The sequence below is a fragment of the Myxocyprinus asiaticus genome, chromosome 8 (genome assembly GCF_019703515.2).
Source record: "Myxocyprinus asiaticus isolate MX2 ecotype Aquarium Trade chromosome 8, UBuf_Myxa_2, whole genome shotgun sequence".
Taxonomy (NCBI): domain Eukaryota; kingdom Metazoa; phylum Chordata; class Actinopteri; order Cypriniformes; family Catostomidae; genus Myxocyprinus; species Myxocyprinus asiaticus.
The window spans coordinates 47,495,028-47,520,773 of NC_059351.1; the positions used below are offsets into that span (position 1 = coordinate 47,495,028).

At 37.7% G+C, this 25,746-nt stretch overlaps 1 protein-coding gene across 2 annotated transcripts; it reads left to right on the forward strand.

The window, feature by feature from the left end:
- The first annotated feature begins 388 nt into the window (after nucleotides 1-388).
- LOC127445092 (CRACD-like protein) lies at nucleotides 389-21,687 on the forward strand. Of its 2 annotated transcripts, none has more exons than XM_051704861.1 (12): nucleotides 389-424; nucleotides 9,141-9,349; nucleotides 11,170-11,227; nucleotides 12,592-12,748; nucleotides 13,479-13,608; nucleotides 13,825-13,986; nucleotides 14,091-14,159; nucleotides 14,648-14,872; nucleotides 16,228-17,602; nucleotides 18,723-19,141; nucleotides 20,321-20,438; nucleotides 20,587-21,687. In XM_051704861.1, the coding sequence occupies exons 3-12, from the start codon at nucleotides 11,179-11,181 to the stop codon at nucleotides 20,736-20,738; spliced, it is 2,856 nt and encodes a 951-aa protein (XP_051560821.1). In that variant the 5' UTR covers nucleotides 389-424; nucleotides 9,141-9,349; nucleotides 11,170-11,178; the 3' UTR covers nucleotides 20,739-21,687. The 2 variants fall into 2 exon arrangements, with proteins under 2 accessions (XP_051560821.1, XP_051560822.1); XM_051704862.1 differs by having other exon boundaries at nucleotides 11,173-11,227.
- The last annotated feature ends 4,059 nt before the right edge of the window (nucleotides 21,688-25,746 follow it).

Here is a 25,746-nt window from a genome sequence, read left to right on the forward strand (position 1 = left end):
TTACAATGTTACCTTTTCTCAGTACTCAGTTTCTAAAAAGGCTAACATATATTTTGAATGCATTTATAAAATGTGAGAAATTTAGTTTGCCAAGTGCCCATTTTTCTCATGAATATGGTAATTACCCAACATAATAACTATGCAATACTATATTTATGTACATTGCAAAAATATAATATCATCTCTGAAATAAAACAATACCTCAAATACACAAATCCTGAATCTGATCACACATCCCAACTTTCTCCAGGCACTATTCACCTGTCCGACTTCCTGCGCTCTGCGTGAAGCTGTGTGACATCATCGTCTGGGGTGTAACCAATCACGTGAGCGCACTAGATTATTTCCACAGTAGCTCGAGCTGGACAAGCGCTATTGATTATAGTCGCGCACTTGCGCGCTTCTGCAGATTCATTCCACAAAGGTAAGACATCTGTGAAGCTGCTGTTTTTTTATTTTCTACTTATCCTCTCTACGGAGAATAGTGATAATAGTTTGGAGTTTTAGTAAACATCGAGACAGTTATTTCTGGGAAGATGATACAATTCCAAGAAAAGAGCGCATATTTCTAAGAGATCTTTAACTTGAAAACACTGATTTTTATACACTAGCAGTTTATATTTTGACATGCAGCCGCTATCAGAAGTACAAAAGCATTGGTTATTATGTGCAGAATAGCTGTTGATTTTGAATGCAGACGTCTTGGTTATTGGTTTAGACAGAAAGTAAGGTGAAGAAGGATATTAAACTGTTGAAAAGGTAAACTCTAAGAACAAAGTTCCTATCTGAAGCTAAAAATAATCTCTTGTCTGGAGATATAAAATGAAACGAGACTATTCGAGATATTAAAGTAAAAGAAAATAGAGATGCTCATTTTTTTTATTCTGTTACTGAGTGCATACATCTCACCAACTGATTTTCAATTCTTATTATTATTACAAATATGTACAATAGCAAAGAGTTTGGAAAGAAATCCCTGAGTGACCAACTCTCTGTGCATTAGACTTGCTGTGTTACCGCATGATGTCATACACTTGTAAGGACAGTGTGTTCAGTTAAGCATGTGCATGCATTACTTGTGATAGTAGATCATTATAAAACACATGGTTACTGTACTTGACATGTGAAGTGTACTTCAGTTTTAGTGCAGTTTAGTTTTAGTGAGATACCAAGTAACTGGCATATAACAAAGAGCCTATTATTCATAGCAGGGTTTGTCTGTGTTAAAGGAATAGTTCACCCAAAAATGAAAATTCTCTCATCATTTACTCACCCTCATGCCATCCCAGATGTGTATGACTTTCTTTCTTCTGCTGAACACAAAGGAAGATTTTTAGAAGAATATCTCAGCTCTGTTGGTCCATTCAATGCAAGTGAATGGTGGACAGAACTTCAAATCTCCAAAAATCATATAAAGGCAGCATAAAAGTTATTTACAAGACTCAGTGGTTACGTCCATATCTTCCTAAGTGATATGATAGATGAAACAGATCAATATTGATGTCCTTTTTTACTATGAATCTCCACTTTCACATCTACATTCTTCTTCTTTTGTTTTTTGGCTATTCACATTCTTCGTGTATATCGCTACCTACTGGTCAGGGCTGGTCAATGGTGGAGATGTATAGTAAAGAAGGACTTAAATATTGATCTGTTTCTCACCCACACCTATCATATTACTTCAGATGATATGGATTTAACCACTGGAGTCGTATGGATTACTTTTATGCTGGATTCAAAGGTCTGGCCACCACTCACTTGCATTGTATGGACCTACAGAACTGAGATATTCTTCTACAAATCTTCCTTTGTGATCAGCAGAAGAAAGTCATACACATCTGGGATGGTAGGTTCATTTTTGGGTGAACTATACCTTTAATGTGATGAAATACATGCAGTTACTCTGCAAGGAAACTTGTGTGAACTTGATGGGAATTGACTTCATCCTTCCACTATCCACCGGTTGGTTAAAAGTAATTGCAATAAATGCCACAGAAAAGTTGTTTGATATTTTGTTATCTAATGCAATAAAGTGCATACATTTGGTATTTAAGTGTCCAAAAGTGTCCAAATACTTTTTAGTTGGCTAGTGTCCTACAGTCAGGGATAGAATCAGGCATATTTAGATGCTTTTTACACATAATCTGACATAATCTGCGAAGAACTAAATGGTAAATCTCCTTCCCTACTGCTCTTTCAACTAAAACCAGCCCAGGGTTGATTAGGTAAAGAGCAGTAGGGGTTCAGGTTGTGATATAACTCCTACACTTTTATTAAAACAGCTGTAAGATAGGGCCAGGGTAGCTCAGCGAGTAAAGACGCTGACTACCACCCCTGGAGTTGTGAGTTTGAATCCAGGGAGTGCTGAGTGACTCCAGCCAGGTCTTCTAAACCACCAAATTGGCCTGGTTACTAGGGTGGGTAGAGTCACATGGGGTAACCTCCTCGTGGTCGTGATAATGTGGTTCTCGCTCTTGGTGGAGCATGTGGTGAGTTGTGTGTGGATGCTGCAGAGAATAGAGTGAAGCCTCCACATGCGCTATGTCTCTGCAGTAACATGCTCAACAAGCCACTTGATAAGATGTGTGGATTAATGTTCTCAGATGCTGAGGCAACTGAGATTTGTCCTCTGCCACCTGGATTGAGGTGAGTCACTATGCCACCACAAGGACTTAGAGTGCATTGGGAATTGGGCATTCCAAATTGGGGAGTAAAGGGGAGAAAAAAAACAAAAACAGCTGTATGATGTTTACAGGAAAAGGAAAAAAGATAATCCATAGATCAGTTAGTTTAAGATGAAAGCAGGGTTAAGGAGGGGTTGAGTATCTTCAAAACACAGTTAATGTTCAAGCAGATTAGTCACCCTCTCTATTGAGCAGTTAATGTTTGCAGTTTACACGATTTAGAGAAAGAGCACCAAGCTGTTCAGAAGTATGTAATTTGTTCGATGAATGATCACATACGATTTAGCCAACTTGTATGAATCCATATGACTTCTCCATGAGAGTGGGTTGCCCATTCATAGGTGTAACGTATGCTGGCTGCTGACAATGAAGATGACATGAAGATGAAGAACCCAAGTGCAGTTTATTTACAAACGTGAACCAATAACCCTGACTACAAAACAAAACATGGGCTTGACTATGGCTTGACAAACACATAACATCACATTCAATACTAGACAACTACACAATGGAAAACATGAGGCTTAAATACAAGACATGGGAGAACATAAACCAATGAACAAACAGAACTCATAACAAGCTAATTAAACAATAAACCAAAGAAAACATGACACATGAACATGGAGGGAAAACAGAAATCACATGACAAGGGAAACAGGAACACATGACATGAAACAGGAACTAGAATTTCAAAATAAAAGACATGAATCAACAGAATACACACGACAATAGGCAATAAGTAGAAACACTGTGGTGCTTTTGAAAGATTGCTGGTTGTATGGAGAATCCCGACCAGCCTGACACATCATTGGCTCAACCAATCGCATGAGTTTGGGGTGGGGCTGTTTATTTGTTAGACCTATGGCAGACAGCGTTCATTACTATACTATAGTTTACTATTATAACTAGTACCCTGCTAGATAAAATTGGAACTTGTTCCTAGTTAATTTTCATAGTTCAACAAAATGATGTATTTTAATAATGTCTCCTCTACATCCTTTAGATGTCTCATAGCCAGCCTGGAAAAAAAATATCAGTCCTTAACAAAGTTTGTCATGGGATTTTGAGTGCTTTTTAGTTAATGTACTGAATTGTACAACCTCTACTAAATCTACCACAGGCTGTACAATGTACAAAGGTGGGCCTGATTTTTGTTCTTCTGTGCAGATTGCATTTCACCTGAGTAACACAGTACTTGAATGGGTGCATTCATTCCTGAAGAGAAGGGAAGGTCAAGTCTGAAAGAATGAAGCCAGAGAAGGTGAGCTAAAGTTAGATAGATCTAAGAGAGAGAATAAGAGAGAGGGTTTTTGGCTGGACCAAGGTCAAAACCACTGGTTGCCAGCTACATAATATTGTCTCATGCTTGGATTTCTCATAGAGGATCAATGTAGCATCTGTAGGTTCTTTTTTTTTTATTTATTTACCCAATTTGGAATGCCAAATTCCCAGTGCGCTTTTAAGTCCTATGGTTGCGAAGTGATTTGCCTCAATCCGGGTGGCGGAGGATGAATCCCAGTTGCCTCCGCATCTGAGACCATCAACCCACGCATCTTATCACGTGGCTTGTTAAGCACGTTGCCACGGAGACATAGCACATGTGGAGGCTTCACGCCATCCACCGCGGCATCTGCGCTCAACTCACCACATGCCCCACATTATAGTGCCCACGAGGAGGTTACCCTATGTGACTCTACCCTCCCTAGCAACCAGGCCAATTTGGTTGCTTAGGAGACCTGGCTGGAGTCACTCAGCACGCCCTGGGATTCGACTAGCGAACTATCAAACTACAGGGGTGGTAGCCAGTGTCTTTTACCACTGAGCTACCCAGGCCCCTGCATCTGTAGGTTCTTTATGAGCAGGCCGAAAGGTTGTTTAAAGCTTGTTGACATTCGTAAATTGTGCAAGCTTTTGATTTACAGTTTATTTTAGGAAAGGTCTGCTGGGAAACTCCTCTTGTGTCACTTGCACTCACGGGAAGTTGCAGATGTGTCTCTAATGTTAATGGATAAGCTGCAAACATGAAAATAACAGTGAGCTCTGAGGGCGGAAAATAGCCGCGAGCGCATCACCAGACTGCGTGTGCTATGTATGTGTGTCAACAGAGCAGCGCCCTTCACTAGCGTGCTGTGCATACATATTATATATACAGTATACAGTATTTACTTATTATGCAAGTTGTACTGTTGCGAATATGTCATGGATATAGTGATTAATCTAATGTATAAATAGGATGCGTTTGAGCGAGGTAATTAACTGTTTGTAAAGCGGTTCATTTAGCTGGTGTTCCACTCTTTCTGTTTACGCACCTTATACTGGATTATTTGATTAGGTGAATTAGTTTTTTTCTTGATGTTTCTTCTTTTATAAACAGATGTTTCTCTAGATGCTTGTTCTACTGTTTGTGCACTGTTCATATTTTGCAGTAATTTTTCAGTTTCAACCAGTCTTCAGAGGGTTCCTAAAGATTTTTACATCTTTGAAGTTGTATATACTGTACATAAAAAGGTTCAAGTTTTAGATGCTGTCAGTGTCAGTACATTGATATTGTATATTTTAGTGACAATCCAAACTTAGAAAGACATAAAGGAATAATTTACGTATACCTATGAATTAGAATGAGAACACCCTTCACACTTTGCAAGACTTTACACACCGCAAGAGATACATTTACATAAGTATATCGGTCACCACAACTCAGCTGAGATTGAAGATATGCTCTAGTTTGCTGGGAACATTAGGGCAGGGATCTGAAATAGTGTTATTTTCCATGAACCATGTCCAGAAAACACAGCTGAAATGAAAACATAAAACACACCTGGCATGGTACAGCCAGAAGGTTTCAATGCCATTACTGGCGTAAATATCACAGGTAGCACAGCTTTTGAACTAAATTACTTATTTAATCAATTTGGCCATGGCTCTGTAATTGATAAAAACTGGTGTGCCTTGTTGTTTTAATTGCTTATTTACATACAAAAGATCCATTAATATTTGGCAGCTACTGTAGATGGTAGCATGCAAGGCTGAACAACAGCCTAAGACAATTGCATGACTTCCAAGCATATTTCAGGCATTACCTGAAGACCTTGAAAGATTGCAGTCAGAGGATCTTTTTGCTTTCAAATGTTAGCAAAACAAAAGAACTTGGTGGATTTCCACATGAGGACAGAAGCTGTTACAGGTGCATCTCAATAAATTAGAATGTCGTGGAAAAGTTCATTTATTTCAGTAATTCAACTCAAATTGTGAAACTCGTGTATTAAATAAATTCAATGCACGCAGACTGAAGTAGTTTAAGTCTTTGGTTCTGTTAATTGTGATGATTTTGGCTCACATTTAACAAAAACCCACCAATTCACTATCTCAAAAAATTAGAATATGGTGACATGCCAATCAGCTAATCAACTCAAAACACCTGCAAAGGTTTCCTGAGCCTTCAAAATGGTCTCTCAGTTTGGTTCACTAGGCTACACAATCATGGGGATGACTGCTGATCTGACAGTTGTCCAGAAGACAATCATTGACAGCCTTCACAAGGAGGGTAAGCCACAAACATTCATTGCCAAAGAAGCTGGCTGTTCACAGAGTGCTGTATCCAAGCATGTTAACAGAAAGTTGAGTGGAAGGAAAAAGTGTGGAAGAAAAAGATGCACAACCAACCGAGAGAACCGCAGCCTTATGATTGTCAAGCAAAATCGATTCAAGAATTTGGGTGAACTTCACAAGGAATGGACTGAGGCTGGGGTCAAGGCATCAAGAGCCACCACACACAGACATGTCAAGGAATTTGGCTACAGTTGTCGTATTCCTCTTGTTAAGCCACTCCTGAACCACAGACAATGTCAGAGGCGTCTTACCTGTGCTAAGGAGAAGAAGAACTGGACTGTTGCCCAGTGTTCCAAAGTCCTCTTTTCAGATGAGAGCAAGTTTTGTATTTCATTTGGAAACCAAGGTCCTAGAGTCTGGAGGAAGGGTGGAGAAGCTCATAGCCCAAGTTGCTTGAAGTCCAGTGTTAAGTTTCCACAGTCTGTGATGATTTGGGGTGCAATGTCATCTGCTGGTGTTGGTCCATTGTGTTTTTTGAAAACCAAAGTCACTGCACCCGTTTACCAATAAATTTTGGAGCACTTCATGCTTCCTTCTGCTGACCAGCTTTTTAAAGATGCTGATTTCATTTTCCAGCAGGATTTGGCACCTGCCCACACTGCCAAAAGCACCAAAAGTTGGTTAAATGACCATGGTGTTGGTGTGCTTGACTGGCCAGCAAACTCACCAAACCTGAACCCCATAGAGAATCTATGGGGTATTGTCAAGAGGAAAATGAGAAACAAGAGACCAAAAAATGCAGATGAGCTGAAGGCCACTGTCAAAGAAACCTGGGCTTCCATACCACCTCAGCAGTGCCACAAACTGATCACCTCCATGCCTCGCCGAATTGAGGCAGTAATTAAAGCAAAAGGAGCCCCTACCAAGTATTGAGTACATATACAGTAAATGAACATACTTTCCAGAAGGCCAACAATTCACTAAAAATGTTTTTTTTATTGGTCTTATGATGTATTCTAATTTTTTGAGATAGTGAATTGGTGGGTTTTTGTTAAAGGTGAGCCAAAATCATCACAATTAAAAGAACCAAAGACTTAAACTACTTCAGTCTGTGTGCATTGAATTTATTTAATACACGAGTTTCACAATTTGAGTTGAATTACTGAAATAAATGAACTTTTCCAAGACATTCTAATTTATTGAGATGCACCTGTAAATGGGACTTAGGTGGCGATATAACACTGGTGTCAGTTTAGGAGCAGGACATCCCATTCCACAGTTAAAGTGAACGTTTAACTGTATCCTAGAGATGTTCCACAGGGTACATGTCTGGCAAACCAGGGGACCAGTTCAGGGTTGTGAATTCTCCTGCAACTATGACTGAGTGATCTGGAGTTATATATCCATCTGACACCTTAAATTCCCATATACAACACACTTTACAACACACAACTCTGCATTAAGAGAAGCTGTGAGTGCTAGAATACAGTAACTACATTTTCTGGTAAAGAAAATGTAGTTACTGGTTGTGCATATGCATATGATCAAATTTATGACCAGAAAACAAAGTCTCATGACAACTTGTAACACCTCTGTTACTACAGTAATAGTACTCAGTCATGCATTGATTATTTCAGAACATTTAAGTAATGCAATGGCAAACTGTCCAGCTCAAGATTCAGACTACAGAAAGAATTCTCTTGTCCTTCTCACTCTGTGTGTGTGTGTGTGTGTGTGTGTGTGTGTGTGTGTGTGTTCAGCTTCTTGTTTCTAAGAGACATTTGTGGTCGGATAAAAAAGCCATGCCCTTGATTAAACCTCAATCACAATGAACACCCTACCTAAAACATGATAATCAGGTCACATATCATTTCAGAAATGGATGTTGTGGTAAAATTTGAATGGCCATTTTGTCAGTCACACTTCTCTTTAATATTTTAGGAGAAAAGTCACCTGCCTACCATAATTATTAACTCTTACTGTAGACAAAGATACTTTAGTAAGGGGTTTTACTAATACAAATCACTGAGTTCTTAGATAATTTTAATATGTGAGTGAACTATCCATTTAAAGGTGCAATATGTAATATATTTACTGTACTAAAGCATAAAATTATCATAATATGTTATCAAAGATTTAAGAAACATGCTAAGTTGAAATACTGGCTGCTCCAGAAACAATGCTACAGCCAGTATTTTCTACTTTGAAATGTCCATTCCGGGCCGGAATTTCTGTTTGTGTTTTGGCCTGTGTGATCCCGCCCATTGCCCATTTCCAAATAGTATTTCAACACCCCGGGTTGCCAGATATGAAACATAGCGTGCTGCAGCCATGGAAGCCAGCAATACATCTACCTAACACTGACAGAGTTATATAAAATCCACATGAGCTGGTTTATAATTTGCAAACAATAAAAACACTGCAGTCGTATATATTAGCTGATCAACTTACAGTGTAAGTCGCTTGCCATTGTCAGTTTGCTCGTTCCTGTTGCGTGTCCTCAACCTGGCAACCCGCATGAGCTTCGAGTCTGGGGAGTAGGGGGGTGGGGAGACAACTCTCTCCAATATTTTGAATTTGGGCTGCAGTACCCATTTTAAACGCTTGATGTCAATGTTACATATTGCTCCTTTAATATCTATAATTACATGCATTTTTGCATTTACCATGTTAGAATTCATAAAGTTGTGGGACATACCACACGGACCCAGTGACCGTGTCTGAGAAGATGTGACCCCAGCTAGGTTCACAATACATCTAATTTACAACCCTGTCATCCTTTGTTACTTGAAAACTCTTTGTTAACTCTTTCTCTCTTCTCTCTCTCTCTCTCTCTCTCTCTCTGTCTCTCTCTCTCTCTCATTCACACACACACACACACACACACACACACACACACACACACAGACAGACATGCACACGCATTCTGTCTCTCTTTCCCTGACTCTGTCTTTCTACCTTGCACAACTACTGCCCTATTAAACTTCATTTGCAGATGCCAATAATCTAAAACTATCATGGGGAGCGGGGACCAAAGAAAAAAAAGCACAGTAGAAAACAACTGAACCACTAAGTAGATATCATTCTGCCTGAACGTACTGAACGTAGAGCTGCTGGTAAGTTAAGAAGAATTTTCTATTTCATGTTTTTTTTTTTTTTTTCATTTTCATTTAACAACACATTTAGGAATCAATAAAAAAAAATAAAAAATAAAAAGTAAAGAGTTCCTATCTTTGTAAATATCTTTCTATCTTTAAAATAAATTCCTTTTGGTCTGATATCTTGCTGTTGAATGCAATGACATTCATACATTTATACTGGAAGTGTGGCTTCAGTGTCGAAATGCTTCATAAAGACCATTGAAATTTATGAATGCAACCTGCAGGAAAATTACTTGGAAATTCGAACCTTGATGTTTAGCCTTCCTCTATGATGACATAATGGCGTATTGATTTTTGGTCTTTTGGTGAAACAAGAAGGTATTGTCTGGTATTGTGCTGATTTGAATTCTGTGTACATGAAGGTAACGTGGACGCACAATACTTTAGTCATGCTTACAGCCACATGACAGTAGACACAGTGTAAAGCAGAGCTTATTGGCAAATTTCTGTCATATGATTGTTTGGTTAAGGAGTTAGGACAATAGTAATAGGTGTGTATGTGTGCCAAGGCTTATGTCCTGTACAGCAGTGTACACAAAACATTGTTGGATTTAATAGATCAGGTTTTTAATAGAATCATATCATGCAAAATCTTTTAGACACACACACACACACACACACACACACACACACAAACACACACACACACAACATAAAGGGCAAAGCTAATTCTTTTAGTTTCCCCTGTAGCTCATAAAGTTACAGCCATGACAAATGACATCAGAATGCTGTTTTTTTTTTTTTAAATAGTGGTGCTTCTTAAACAGGCATATTAATTTGGGTTAGGGATTTAGCATTATGCAGAAATCTGTCTTATACCTATGCCAGTATGTTCCACTCTTCTACAACACTCCAAAGACTAATACTGAGAAGTGAGGAAATGTGTGTGGATATGAGTGTGCTTGGACAAGGGCTTGGTTACCCAGGTTGCGGCAAAGGTGCACACACACTGTTTGTCTAATACTCGCTGTAACATCGCATCACCCTTGTGAATCACTGGGCAACTGGTGTCTCTGCCCAGGCCAAAGTTAACTATTCTCCCCCCATAAATGTCTATGTTTGTATTACGAGAGGCCACTGATATATCACAATACAATGCCAATAAAAAGACACAGGAGACATTTGTACAATCTGTGGTTAGCCAATAAGACCGGCCTTACAGGGTATGTTGTATGGTCATGTTTGTGAAAATAAAAGCAAAGAGGGTAAATCTCTCCCTTTTTGTCTACGTCATTGAATCATTTAAGCAATATTCTGAGTGATATGATAACGTATCATATGCCAGCAGTATACAATACTCAATTTAACAGTAATACGCCATTTGATTTAGGCTTGCAAAAGGTGCCACTTAAATTAGGCTATTCAAATTTGTCTGACTTGAAGCTGTTTCCATATCTGTTCGTATATTTTTCGCTTCATGAGGATCTTTAAACTGAAAACAGTAGCAAATCAGCTCTTTCCTTATAAGGGCATTGCAGAAGAAACTAACAAACTCACTTTTGAACACAGGAAGTGATGTAATAAAGTGTGCAAACAGAGTGTATCAGTCAACTGTGATCAGCTGGTTTTTACAGCTAGACATGCAGTAGATAAGTCTCTTCCACACAAAAGAGTAGGTTTTTGAATAAAGTCTGATTGGCAATTGCATTTGGCCAGTCTGCAGACCATCCATATTAACGAGCATCATCACATGTCAGAGATTAATGTTTCCTTATGTTATTTTTCATGTCTTTTGAAGATAAATAATACTTATTTTCTCATGCAATCTGGATCAGCAGATAAACATGGAATCCAGCACTGGAGAAATTGACAAGAATGGAGAGGAACTCACAGGTTGGAGAATTATTATTTTTTTTTTAGATATATTCACAAAAAATGAGAACATTCTTCATTAACAGTACATGAGTGGCAACATGCTACAGTGATTTTTACTATAGTTAAGGGGTGTTCCTAAAACCTAAAACCTAAACAAAAGTGCCTAAAACTCTCTTAACCATGGTAAAATCACTGTAACATTTGGCCTAGAGTGGCTTATTGCTTTTATAAAATGGCAGCAACAGTAATTTGAAAAAAGACACCAGTTTTCAACACATAATCACATTTATTAATAATAATGATCACAACAGACATTCCACAATTCTTTATTAACCTAAAATAGCAAAAAAAAAAAAAAAAAAAAAGAGCTAAAATAGCCTAAATTCAGGCTATTTATGGTTGCCAAAGAACGAAGAAAGATGACGCATTGATATGGAATGCAAATAATGTGAAGCACAGGAGTGTGTTTATCAGCTAATTTACAAAGGCTTCAAAGTGTCTCGTCCAATCAGATCTAATCATTTCATTTATGGGTATTTAGTCTTTTTTTTTTCTCTCCTTCACATAATGTCATGCATCTGTCACTCAAAAAAAATGTTAGCCTTTTTTTTAAAGATTTGCACATTTTAATTTAATAATAAAATTCCCTCAAATGTAACTGAGTAATCTTTAAAAGGATAGTTCATCCAAAAATAAAAATTCCCTCATCATTTACTTACCCCCATTCCAACCCAGATGTGTATGACTTTCTTTCTTCTGCAGAACACAAATGATTTTTAGAAGAATATCTCAGCTCTGTTGGTCCATACAATGCAAGTGAATGGTGACCAGAACTTTGAAGGTCCAAAAACTACATAAAGGAGGCATAAAAGTAATCCATATGACTCCAGTGGTTAAATCTATATCTTCTGAAGCAATATAATAGGTGTGGGTCCTTTTTTTCTATCAATCTCCACCTTTGACCAGCCCAGAATGTGGAAGTAAAAGTGAAAGTGCAGATTTACAGTAAAAAAGGAATTAAATAGTGATCTGTTTCTCACCAACACCTATCTTAATGATACAGAAGATATAAATTTAACCACTGGCCTTTTGGGCCTTCAGAGTTCTAGTCACCATTCACTTGCATTGTATAGACCACAGAGCTGAAATATTCTTTTAAAAATCTTCATATGTGTTCAGCAGAAGAAAAAAAGTCATACACATCTGGGATGGCATGAGGGTGAGTAAATGATGAGAGAATTTTCATTTTTGGGTGAACAATCCCTTTAACAAAATGTAATTAATAAAATGCCATGTTATAAAATTTAAATGCGTAAATCTTAAAAAACAAGTGTATTTCTGATCTATTTAAACCAATACTGTTGATTTCTGGTCTTCCACAGGGAGGAAGAAGTCACGTTTTAAACAGCTGAAGACACGTCTTTTTGGGAAACTGAAGAAAAAGGAAAGTGAAGGCCTGATGAAGCAAAGTCAGTCCGCCAGTGACATCACAGCTCCAGAGGGTGGGAGGGAAGGATATGACTCTGAGGACGACTGTTTGTAAGTGGCTGATGCGTGTAGCATTTTGTGTGGTTTTGTTCAAGTTTTGTTTCTTGTCTTTTATTTTATAGTTTAGTTCCATGTCATGTCATAGTTCTGTTTCCTGTTCCATTCCTTACTGGTTCCTGTTGTGACGACGGTATGTGACGTGTGTGTGTGTGTGTTTTTTTTTTTTTTTATGTTTCGGTTTATGTCCTTTGTTTTGTCATATCTTTTATTTTTAAGTTAATGTTCATTTTTGTTTTGTATTATTGTATTGGTACTTTCGCGTTTTTAGATTATATTAATAAACTGCCACATGACAAAACAGGAAGATCACATGACAAAGACAGGAACCAGGAAGGAATGGAACAGGAAATAGACTATGACATGACACAGAACTAAAATTCACAATAAAAGACAAAAATCAAAACTTGAACAAAACTACACAATACGCTACAGTGCATTAATCAATTTAAAAAAAAAGTGCTATCCTGGCCATTATTTACTGTAACACAAAATAGCAATTGTTATTGACTGTCTGATAGGATATCAAAAAGGCAAAGTTTGATATTTTATTGTTTTGAATTATAAAAATGTTGTACACTACATTGTGTTATCGTATTGTATGTATTGTGCTATATTGTGTTAGTATATATATTATACTGAAAGTATGAAGTTATGACTGAATCCATATTTATAGTATCCATGTCCAGCTAAATAACACAAACCTATTCAAATTGACCCACAGGTACCCACAGTGCCTGAGCACCAGGGCGATGTCCCATGATAGCATCTTTATTACTGATCAGACCCAGTCCACAGAACCAACACGGGTTTTTTCACAAGAGAACGTTCATGGCAAAATTAAGGCTTTGCAAGTAAGGAAATGTTCTTTGTAAGGAGGTTGAAAGCTGGCAAACCCAATCACAGATTATTTAATTGAGGGAGATTAGATTTTATCAGGTACAAGGATCCTTACTGAGTACCAGCAGTTTGATCTGAGTCAGATTTTTATTGGCTAATTCATTTTTGCAGACGTTTGAGGAAGGTGTTCCATAAATTTACTGTTAGGTGATTCTGTTTTGTTTTGATAGTTAAAACTACAGCAACAGAACTTGCGTCTGGGCCCTCCTCCAATGTCGATCCCTGGTAAATGCACAGAGGACTCGGGAGCAACTTCAGAGGACGATGGTTTACCTTGCAGCCCACCTGAGATGTCCTTCCATGAGCGAGTGATGCATGGAGTAGTTTACAAGGTGAACAAAGAACAGGGATATACACAGATTGTAGGCTAGACTTAAACACAGCCACCTAAAACACCTGGAAAATGATTTGAATCCTTATGCCATTTCTCTTCCAGTATCCAGAACCTCAGAAACATCTGAGCTGTCTAAGTTTAGCAGGAACAGGTAGTGAAGAGGAGGAACAGGTAACATTATTTTCAAAATCAACCCTGGTTTAATGTCAATTAGTGATATCAATGTCATAATAGGCTTTCAACGCTCAGGGCTTTAAAAAGGCTCTTTGAGAGGAACAGAAATGGGATAGTTTACCCAAAAATCTAAATTCATTTACTCAACCTATTGATTTTTTTAATTTATTTTTTTAAGTTCAAACCCATAAGACTTATTTTCCTCTGTGGAACACAAAAGGAGATGTTATGTATAATGTTCACTCTCAGTCACCATTCACTTTCAAGGAATTGTATGGAATGAAACTGAATGGTGACTGAGGCTATCAGTCCCTAATAATCTGCCTAACATCTTCATTTGTGTTACATGGAGGAAAGAAAGTCATACGGGTTTGCAAGAACACATTTTTGGTGAACTGCCACTTGAAGGAAGATACTACATATATACATTATATGAATACTGCATATATACATTATATGACGCTAGCAAATTTTGTCTCATCCAGGGTGATCCTTTCCAGTCATCATCAAGGCCTTTATCGCCAGTTTCTAAGCTGTCTCCTCAGCCAATCATCTCCCCCACCTCAGCTTTGTACACACCCTCTACAGGAGTTGACTTCATTAGCCCTGTGTATTACACACCAAGGTTGGATAACTCGGCCGCTCGTCATCGCATGTTAATCAAACCCAGGAACCAAAGAGCCAGTACAAAGGGCAAAAAAGTGCCAATGGTAAGACAGCAAGGACAAAAAAACAACAAAAAAAACAACAACAACAAAAAACTCACATCCCCTAAGTTACTTCAAATGAAGCCATTAAGCTGTCAATGTTCCCTTTCATTTTTGTCCTTGTTGAGCAAAACCTATTTCTATTCTACCCTTCGTCCACCTGAGAAATATACATTGATTATTATATAAAATATAGAGACCAATTTCAGTAGTCGGTATACCAGTGAAAGTTCATTATTCTCACTACCAATTTCGATACCACAGCAAAAATGTGAAAATATGCTAAATATTAAAAAAGGTAAATATTAAATAGTTAAATAATAGTGTAAATATTACTCTTAAATTACAACAAAGCCACGTTGCCTTCACGTGTTTTTTAATTAAGTTAGCATTGCTTTAATATTGCTTATGAAATGAGTTTCTGAGTTTCCCTGTTTAATATTATTGTTGTTTGATTAATATTGATTAACATACATACTAGCAGCAGGTATATTAGGATTCATTAAGACAGTAAGGTCTAATTCACAGATCCGATTTTTGGACACATACCTGATATTTTGTTGCACCTGTTTGCATTCACGTAAGTCGAAAGATTGTGTTAACACTTGTTGAAGCATTATGACTATGAAGCGCATTTGAGTGTTTATGTGTGCAGCCGCACATTTACCGCATTCACCAAGTGCACTCGTGTCTCGCAGTAAATGTGGTGATGCGTCCTTTCATGAATTTTTCAGTGCTGTGTGTTTCCTTGTTTTCAAGAATTATCACAGCTTCAGCTCCATACTGACAAAATAAAATCAATAGCTCATGGTAAATGAACCATTCATTTACCTGAAGTTTTCCTACACAATTTTGAGACTGCTATCTGTGCTGATTTTTTCCCTCATCTGTGCTGGAGCAGCATCAGAAGTGCACAGCTTAAGGCCAAATTATACTTAGGTTGTCCGCATTGCAGATTGCTCTGCGCACAGTATGCATGATGCAAATTTCGTCATCAGCACAGTCTGTGCGTGGTAAAGATTTCCTTGACACGTGGACAATCCTCGCCTGTGCGCATCGTCGGTGCATTTACCTGTCATTGACTGTACTAAAAGAGTATCATAGAGCAGTCATAGTGCACATGCGTCAATTGTGTGCATATTCGCTTGCGGTCAAACGAGTATACTTTGAAAGGCAATGCGGTCGACCGGGCGCAATCTGATCCACAATGCAGAAAAATGAAATATACCCAAGCCTTTAGAGGGAACATGATTAGCTGTGTAGTTTTAATTGATGTTAGGGGTGCAACTAAAGAACACAAATATCACTTATCATTGATACCATTTGCAAAAATGTACAACAAAATCTGTCTCTCCCAGGTATCTCTCTCTCCCAAGCATTACTCAGGAAGTCTCAATGATTTGAACAATGTTCTGTCTGAAGAGGATGATGATATTGAAACCACGATGTCCACAGAGACAATGCACAATCACTTGTGCTCTTCTCCAACTTTGACGTTAACTGAGAAACCTACCTCTCCAGAACCTCAAACAACTGCACCTGCAAACTCACTGCCGATCCAAGAGGAGATACTCACTTTAATTGATATTCATCCCCCATTTACTGATGTTGAAACCCTCAAGTCTCTTGAACCTGAGGAGAAGGTCACCGCCAACCCTCTCTGTTTGCAGCCGACACCCATTGGATTGACCACACTGTCTTCTGGCAGAGTATCACCTTCAGAACTTTATCTTGAATCCATGCAACCATCAAGGGACATGGAGCCATTTAGAGCCCATTCACCTATCCAGAGATATGAGGCAGAGGAGATCCAACCATCAAGGGAAGTAGATCCATTAAGAGTCCATTCACCAATCCAGAGATTTGTAACTAAAGAGATCTTGATTTTTGATGAAAAAAGATCTCAAGGATCAAATGAGAACAAAGGTGGGATCCAAGCAGAAGCACTGTTCAAAGTACAACTTGTACCTGTGCCTCAAACCAAAAAAACAAAAATGGAAATAAGGAACCCTCCCTCTCCTAAAGGTGCCACAGAAGCCTCTCAGAAGCCTTGGGAAGTTGGAGTGGAATCTTCTACACCAGAACTGGTTGGTAGGACTACAGCACCCTTTAAAGGAGTTGTTGGGCCCCCTTCTGCAAGAGAGGGTGATGCCAAATCACAGACACTTAACACTGGAGCATTTCAGTTTTCCATCGGACCTGCTAAATATCGCTCCAAAATGACCAGTGAGACTGCGGCGAAGCAGGATGAGGGAAATTCGAAAGATGTTCCAGGAATCAAGATGCAATCCAACAAACCCAACCCAGAGCCTCTAAAGGACGAAGCAAGGGAGATGAAACCAACAGAGTTGCAGCTCCTTCATCAGTTGCAAGAGACAAAGAGCAGTAACCATAGAGAAGTAATATCTCCTGTTATGTCCAAACCAGCACTAGGAAACCATCTTAAGAAGGCTGAGACCTCTACAGAGGAACCTGAAGACCGGAAGAGTGCTTTTGGGGTGCAGCTTCGCACCACCTCTGAGTCTCTGAGATACCGCTCTGAGGTTTCCAAAATTATGGATGAAACCAAGCGATACAGTTTAGAGCCCAATCAAATGCTAGCAGCCTCAGAAGAGCATGCTGGGAAAGCAGATACCTCCAAAAATATGTTGGATGGCAATTCCAACAAAAAGCCCAGTGTTCCCGAAAAAAAAGATTTACAGAATCTGCACTCTCAGCTTGCTGCCACAGATAGTGAGTGTGTCTTTCTTCTCTTTATTACCTTTAAAATATGTTATGTTATATGGTGGTAATTCAGTGCATAGAGCTGCTGCAAGCAGAAAACTAAGAAATAGACCAAATGGAACTATTGTATAAGGACTAGTTTAACCAAAAATACAAATTTTGTCATCATTTACTCACTCTAATGTCACTCTGAACCCATATATGATTGACTGTCTTCCGTGGAAAACAAAAGGAGATGTTAGTCCGGAAACATTATGCATTACGCAAAACTTTACACAAACACGAGAATGCAGATGGTAGCAGAATGAAGGGGGCGATAGAGTTATCTTCAGATGTCTGTTTCATTCATTTGTATGTGTTGATATTCAGATAAGTTTCTCTAAATATATTAAATTTAACTTACTTTCTCAGCAATATTCTTTTCAAACTGTTGCTCCGCCATGACAGTGGTTGACTTGAAAAATAAAAATCTGCAATAGCGCGCCTTATGTCAACATTGAGAATGCATCGCATACTTGCGTTGCATTATGAATTGTGGTCTGACATATTTTGGAACCCAACAAGGCACTAAATTGAGATTGTGTAGCTAGAAGTGTCTGTGTTCACATACTTGCATATTGTATGTTCCTTTGTTTAGAAGGAATGTTAGGGACTGACACATTCTTGTGCTAAATATAGCTATATTAGAGTGCAACAATTATAACAAAGCGCAGGGGTCTCGAGATGCACTTTTAAAAGTTTCTGTTCTTTTTAACATGGCACAGCGTCTAAAAATGTTGTGCTGTTGTGCAAGATGCTGGAAAAAACAGCAAGAAGCAGCACAACTGTCAAAGACGTCCATCTAGCGCTTATTATAAAGAATAACAATGAGTGGCGCAAAATTGCATTCGGTGTGAAAGGCCCAAAAGTCAAAATTCGCTTTTGTTATATGGCAAAAAGATGCAATGAAAGTGAATGAAGACTGAGGCTCACATTCTGCCTAACATCTTTTGTGTTCCACTAAAGAAAGTCATACGGGATTGGAACATTAAGGTGAGTAATCGATGACAGAATAGGGTGGACTATCCCTTTAATTAAGAGTGTTTCAAGCTGATCAGCATTATTATTAAAATGAAGTATCAATTTATAGATGGAAGATCTGCCCAAGACATGTTGGGAAAAAGTAAAGAGGCTGGATCTGAGCCAGGCTGGATGAGTCTAGCAAGAGAGAAGACCAGGGCTTACCAGCCATTCATGAGCAGATTAGCCACAAATCAGTCACCGCAAGTCCACACTCCACCTCCAACAGTACCTACCTCGCAGCCTCCAACACCAACCTCACAGCCCAAAACACAGCCAGCAACCACCATGTTTCTTCCATTGAAAACACAGCACACACTAAACGCACCAATTCAGACAGCCAACCAGCAATCTTCACAAGTGACAACACCGAGATCTCCCACTAAACCAACCCCAAGTGGAATAAATGACAAGCAAGTATCATCAGGTTGTAGGGCAGAGAACACATTTAGCCCATCAGCAGGTGGAGGAAAACTAAATGACATTAAGGCAAGTGAGAACTGATTGTCTTTGCTTCTTTATTTTTCTTTCTATTTGCCCCCTAACAGCCCCCTAAATGTACTATTTATAACTACGTAGCTATTTATTATATGGCTCTCTGAAATACTTGATTCTGATTAATCATTTTTGATATTCTATGACTTCCATTGTATTTTTATTTGCCCAAGCACCGAAGGTGCTGGAACCTATTGCATTTGTATTGATTTTCGTATTATTCTTATTAGGGGTCCAAGCACCGAAGGTACTTTTTCGAACTCCTCCTTAGTTGTTTGTCCAATTCGCTTGAAATTTGGTATACATCATCTACAGACCCTCATGACAAAATTGATCAGAAGAATTTAAATGTAAAATTGTTACAAAGATATAAGCAAATCAATTTGTTTGGTAATGCACAATTTGATTCATTTACCAATATCTACTTACCACAAATTCCAAATGTAACAAAACCCTGTATACATGTCAACAGGACATTTTGAGGAAGCATGCAGAATTTTGTACAATTCTGCCCATAGGGGGTGCTACAACTAAAAAACTGTCATACCTCTGCAGCCATTTGATCAACAAAGTTCAAAGTTCTAGAACTTGTCCTAGGCCGTTTGTCTGATTCACACAAAATTTGGTGCACATCATCTACAGACCTTCCTAACAAAAAAGTTATCATAAGAATTTTGGAATGTGTAGTTGTTCAGAAGATACGTATAAGCCAATGTGTTTTTGGGTGTGACCCATTATGTCTAATTGGCCTGTATCTTGTTAGCGCAATATCCAAACTTAAAAAACCTTAGTACACATGGACAACAGAACATTCTGAGGTCACGTGCAAAATCTGATCAATGATAAGGGTGCTATAACTTAAGAAAACTGTGCATAAATCAGTTGAAATTTGACACCAAAATAGCTTTGTCCACAGCATCTGTTCTGTCAAATCTGTTCTCTCTCCATATGTGCTTGGACACCAATAATTGCGCTTGCAGCTATATTATTTTATATTATATTAAAAGGTTAAGTAGCGATTTAATAAGTGGGATAATGTACAGTCGACCAGTCATATCGCAATCATGCTGTTGTTTCAGTATATTATGAATGAACACCACTGTGAACAACATCATATTCCACCTACTAAATATCATTCTGACATTTTCCTCTGTCTATTGCATTGTTTTGTAGGATAAAAGCATCCCTGCATTTAGGATCAGTACATCAGTAACTGATGCAACAAAGAGAGCAGCAGTACCCAGTAAGATGGAAGGGAATACAAGCCCTGTCACACCCACCAACACAGAATGTAAACTGCTGTTTAGACTATAATTTTTATTATGTTTTTAATATAAGCTCTTCAAAGTTTTATCATTATCTGATGAGTCTGACATTCACATTGGTATGTGTGTGTGTGTGTGTGTGTGTGTGTGTGTGTGTTTGATTCTTTACATTAGTACCAACTATCACATCTGAGCTTTCATCATCATCATCCTCATCATTAGACTCACAGCAGCAGGTTCGGTCTGATGGAGCTCAGCCATCTTGGATGGAGCTTGCCAAAAGGAAGTCTTTAGCTTGGAGTGACAAAACATTAGAATTTATTTGAAACAAGCAACCAGAGACATTCAGAAATGGAATGTTGGAATAGCGAATGTTACAATGAATCAATGTAAACATTATGTGTGTACATAATTGATCGGTTGTATGTGTGTGTGTGTGTGTGTGTGAGTGAGTGACTGAGTGAGATTTGTATTGTTGTTTTGCTGTTAGATTGTTTTAAGTATAGTGCATTTGCAACAGACAAGGCTTTCCTTTAGCTTTAAAGAATTACAAAAAAAAATTTGAAATATATTACACATGGCTTTTGTTGTCTTTTACTGATCAAGTTTTCCTATATATTAAATTATAGAGTTCATACCTGTATGACCGTAGTTCATTTTTACAGCAATGATATGTTGTTATGTAACAACAGAGGAATGAATTTATGATAGTGATAATAAACTACATCACTTAACAGTTACAAATATATATCTGCCATTAGCAGAGCAACTTAATTGCTTTTTTATGTTTATTCCTGGTGATGGTGATCACCAGCTTAGTTCACTCCAAGGATTCATGATGATTACACTGCCCTCTGGTGGATACATTATCTTAGCACACAAGCGTAGCAAAAAACCCTAACTAGCACACCACTGGGGCTAAATTCGGAAACGTTAAAATACTCACTGTGTCAAAAGTATAGCCACAATACATAACCTATATGAGTGTTAACATTATTGTAGTGTTATAAAATCACATACAAACCTTTTCTGATTGAAGTTATATCCAATTTTTACAACTTTGTTGCTATGACAATGTAACACTGTAAACCCTAAAATGACCGTACAAACAACGATTTAAACAACATTACAGCTCAAATAATACATGAGTTTTAATGGAAGAATTAATGTAAGTGCTTTCATAAAATTATAAGCTTTAGGGATAGTTAACCCAAAAATTTTAATTCTCTCATGATTGATTCACCCTCCTGGCATCTCAGATGTGTATGACTTCCTTTCTTCTGCAGAACACAAATTAAGATTTTTTAAAAGAATATTTCAGCTCTGTAGGTACTCATAATGCAAGTTATTGGGTGCCACAATTTTGAAGCTCCAAAATCCACATAAAGCGGCATAAAAGTAATCCATACGACTCCAGTGGTTAAATCCATGTCTTCTGAAGCGATATGATAGGTGTGGGTGAGAAACATAAATTTAATAAATTCTCCTCCCTGCCCAGTAGGGGGCGATATGTATGAAGACTGTGAATCACCAAAAACAGAAGAAGGAGTATGTCAAAATGAAAGTAAAGTGGAGATTGACTGAGCAGGGAGAAAAAAAAGGACTTAAATATCTATCTGTTTCTCACCCACATCTATCATATCATTTCTGAAGATATGGATTTAACCACCAGAGTCGTCTGGGGTACTTTTATGTTGCCCTTATGTGCATTTTGTAGCTTCAAAATTTTGGCACCCATTCACTTGCATTGTATGGACCTACAGAATAGAGATATTCTTCTGTTCTGCAGAAGAAGGAAAGTCATACACATCTGGAATAGCATGAGGGTGAGTACATTTTTATTTTATTTTATTTATTTTTTCATTTTTGTGTTAACTATTTCTTTAAACCCTCCAAAAATTGGCCCCATTCACTTCCATTGTAAGTGCCTCACTTTAATCTCCTTTTTATTTTCGACAAGTCAAAATAATTTTTTTGTGGTAAAGGTAATCAACATTATGCCACAAATGTTGTTGAATAAGTTTAACTTGTATATTCCTTAAAAATGTATAGTTCACCCAAAAAATTGAATTCTGTCATTATTTACTTTTCCTTCTGTGTTCCATAGAAGAAACAGGTTTGGAACAATGAGGGTATCTCAGCATTTGATTATAATCAGTGAAAGTGAAAATGTTGGAGAATGACAGCCTCAGTCACCATTCACTTTCTTTTCATCTTATTATTTATTTTATTTTTCTCCATAAAATGAAAGTGAAAGGTGACTGAGACTGTCAGTTCCTAATTAGGCTACAGGTCAAGGTCCAAGTCAAATCAGTAAAATAACAAAATGCAGTAAATGCTCTCCTTCCTTATACATCCACTGTAGTTTCAATTATATTTATTTATTTATTTATTGTAATTAATGAAATCGAGACCATATCAAGGTTCTTGGCCTTCGATAATGAAGTCTGTATAGGACAGGGAATAGTAACTTGAGTTATAGAAGTAACTGTTTAATGTTGCCTAGCTAATATTGGCTTCTTCGAGGATGAAAAGTTTAATATCAATTTTTTTTTTAAAAGAACGAAAAAAGAAGGCAGGATCAGAAAAAGTGGCCAAAGATAAAGGTATGCTATGTCATCTCTTCATGGACATATCACACATTGCAGCAAGATTAAAGGGATAGTTCACCCAAAAATGAAAATTCTCTCATTATTTACTCACCCACTCATGATATCCCAGATGTGTATGACTTTCTTTCTTCACTAGAAGATCCACATTTGGAGAAAAATCGAAAAATACCGTAGCTCAGTAGGTCCTTAAAATGCAAGTGAATGGAGATTTCTCTTTTGGAGCTCCAAAAATCCCAGACAGTCCGCATAAACGTTATTCATCTGACACCAGCTGTTAAATTAATGTTTTCTTAAGCGATACAATCACTTTTGGTGTGAAAAAAGATGAATATTGAAGTACTTTTTAACTATAATCCAACGCTTCACGAGAAGTTGGAGTCCAAGCGGTCTCTCGTGTGATGTATTCGTGTTGCCATGGATACAGATGTAATCTCTGGCTCTCCACTCGGTTGACGTCTAGGATAGGCACACAAATGCACCATTGTGAGTAAAGAAACAGATAAATACAGATCTAAACCAAAACCAACCAAGCTAATGTACAGCGTTCCTCCTTCTCGCTTGTAAACAGCGCTGCTCTTCTGGCTGTGACGCACGTGTGTCAGTTCTCACATGTTTCAAATGCCTATGCGATTACGTCACACATGCGTACCTCTCCTGACCATAAGCATGATTAAGAATTAAAAAAGAATTAAATATTTATCTTTTCCGCACCAAAAGCGATTGTGTCACTTTAGAAGACATTAACAGCTGGTGTCGTATGAATGACGTTTATGCTGACTGTCTGTGATTTTAGGAGCTTCAAATGAGAAATCTCCATTCACTTGCATTTTAAGGACCTACTGGGCTAAGATATTTTTCTGTTTTTCTTCAGATGTGTTCTGGTGAAGAAAGAAAGTCATACAATGCAGAACTGCTTGCAAATAACCTTGGGTAGATGCCAAATTGAATTTTTCGCGATTGAAAATGATGCTGTTAGAGATAGAAGTAGACTATACAGTCCATTTAATACGTCTACTGTCAAATAGATCACACTGAACTACCACAACCAGGGCCATCTCTAGTCTTTTTAACCCTTGTGCGACCTTTGGGACATTATTGTCTTTTTCATTTGAGTTTTTTCGATCATTTTGGCTGTGTTAATGCCAACGGCATAAATTTTGCCAGACGTGTGTATTTTTGGGGGAATTTTGATATTTCAACCTCAGTTCTTATAATACATCTATACACTGTGTACACAAAATAGCTACACTCAGGACCTTAAGGAAAAAATGTCAGCATTGAAACCCATTAAAAATTCAATATTTGATCCCAGTGCCATTAAAGCATAAAATTATGAATTATATGATATTATGCTTGCATTCCGGGGCACTGGCTTCAAAATTTTAATTTGTAATATTTTCCACCAGATGGTGCCATTTTAATCATGTTTAGCCTATGGAGCTAATACATGCTTTTTCCAGTTTTCTGTTTGCTGTATTATAGAGCACTGCAGGCCAATTGAATAAATGATGCAGCTTAAATTGTGTGGGTGTGTTGGTATGGATGTCAGAGTGTGTTTTGTATGTGTGTATTGAGAAATGTGTGTGTATGTGTGTATGTGTGGGCAGGTTTAAGTGGTTTATGAGGTTACAAACTGGTAATTACAAGGGTATTATGCTATAAATGTGGTTTATGAGGACATTTCTAGTGTCCCCATAATTCAAATCGCTTAAAAAAACATAATAAAAGATGTTTTATTGAAAATGTAAAAATGCATAATGTTTTTTGTGAGAGTTAGGTTTAGGGGTAGGGTTAGGGTTAGGGGATAGAATCTATAGTTTGTAGAGTATAAAAATCATTATATCTATGGAGAGTCCTCATAATGATAGCTGCACCAACATGTGTGTGTGTGTGTGTGTGTGTGCATGTGTGTATAAAAAATAACAGTGGCATTATGTAAACAAACTGGCATTTAAATGGTTAAAATCCTGAAAAAGAATGAATAGTTGGTAGTTATGATCAGGATTAATGTTGGTTAAAAAAATTAAGTCAGTGAAAGTGGAAAATAATATTAATATTTAATATTTTTATGGTAGTTTTTTGACGCGGACATTTTTGTCCTCTAAGGACCTCTGAGTAACTTTTTTTATTGGTGCACATGGGTTTTATATATATATATATATATATATATATATATATATATATATAGTTTATTTTATATAGATCGAGATCGCTTTACAGGATGAGAGTAAACAAAACAAAACAAAAAAAAATAAATAAATAAATAAATAACCAATTTAAGAGTCAGAGAAGCATAGGTCAAAGAGATATATTTTGAGATTGATTTTGAAATCATGTATGGAGAGAGACTGAGGAATAGAGTTCCAAAGCAAAGGGGCAAGTGTGCAAAAGCCCTACCACCTAGTGAGGTCAGCTTGCAATGTGGAATGAATAATAGGCCCAAGTCAGATGACCTGAGTGAGTGGGATGGGGTGTAGCGGTGGACGAGATCAGTGATGTATGAGGGGGCAAGACCATGTAAAGCTTTGAATGTTGTAAGGAGAATTTTATATTGGATACGATAGGAGACAGGCAGCCACTGTAGCCTACAAAGTATGGGAGTGATGTGAGAGGATTTCTTTGAGTAGGTGAGAAGCCTAGCTGCTGAATTCTGGATGTTTTGCAGTTTGTTTATTCTATTAGTCGGAAGGCCGGAAAAGAGGGCATTTCAATAATCAAGTCT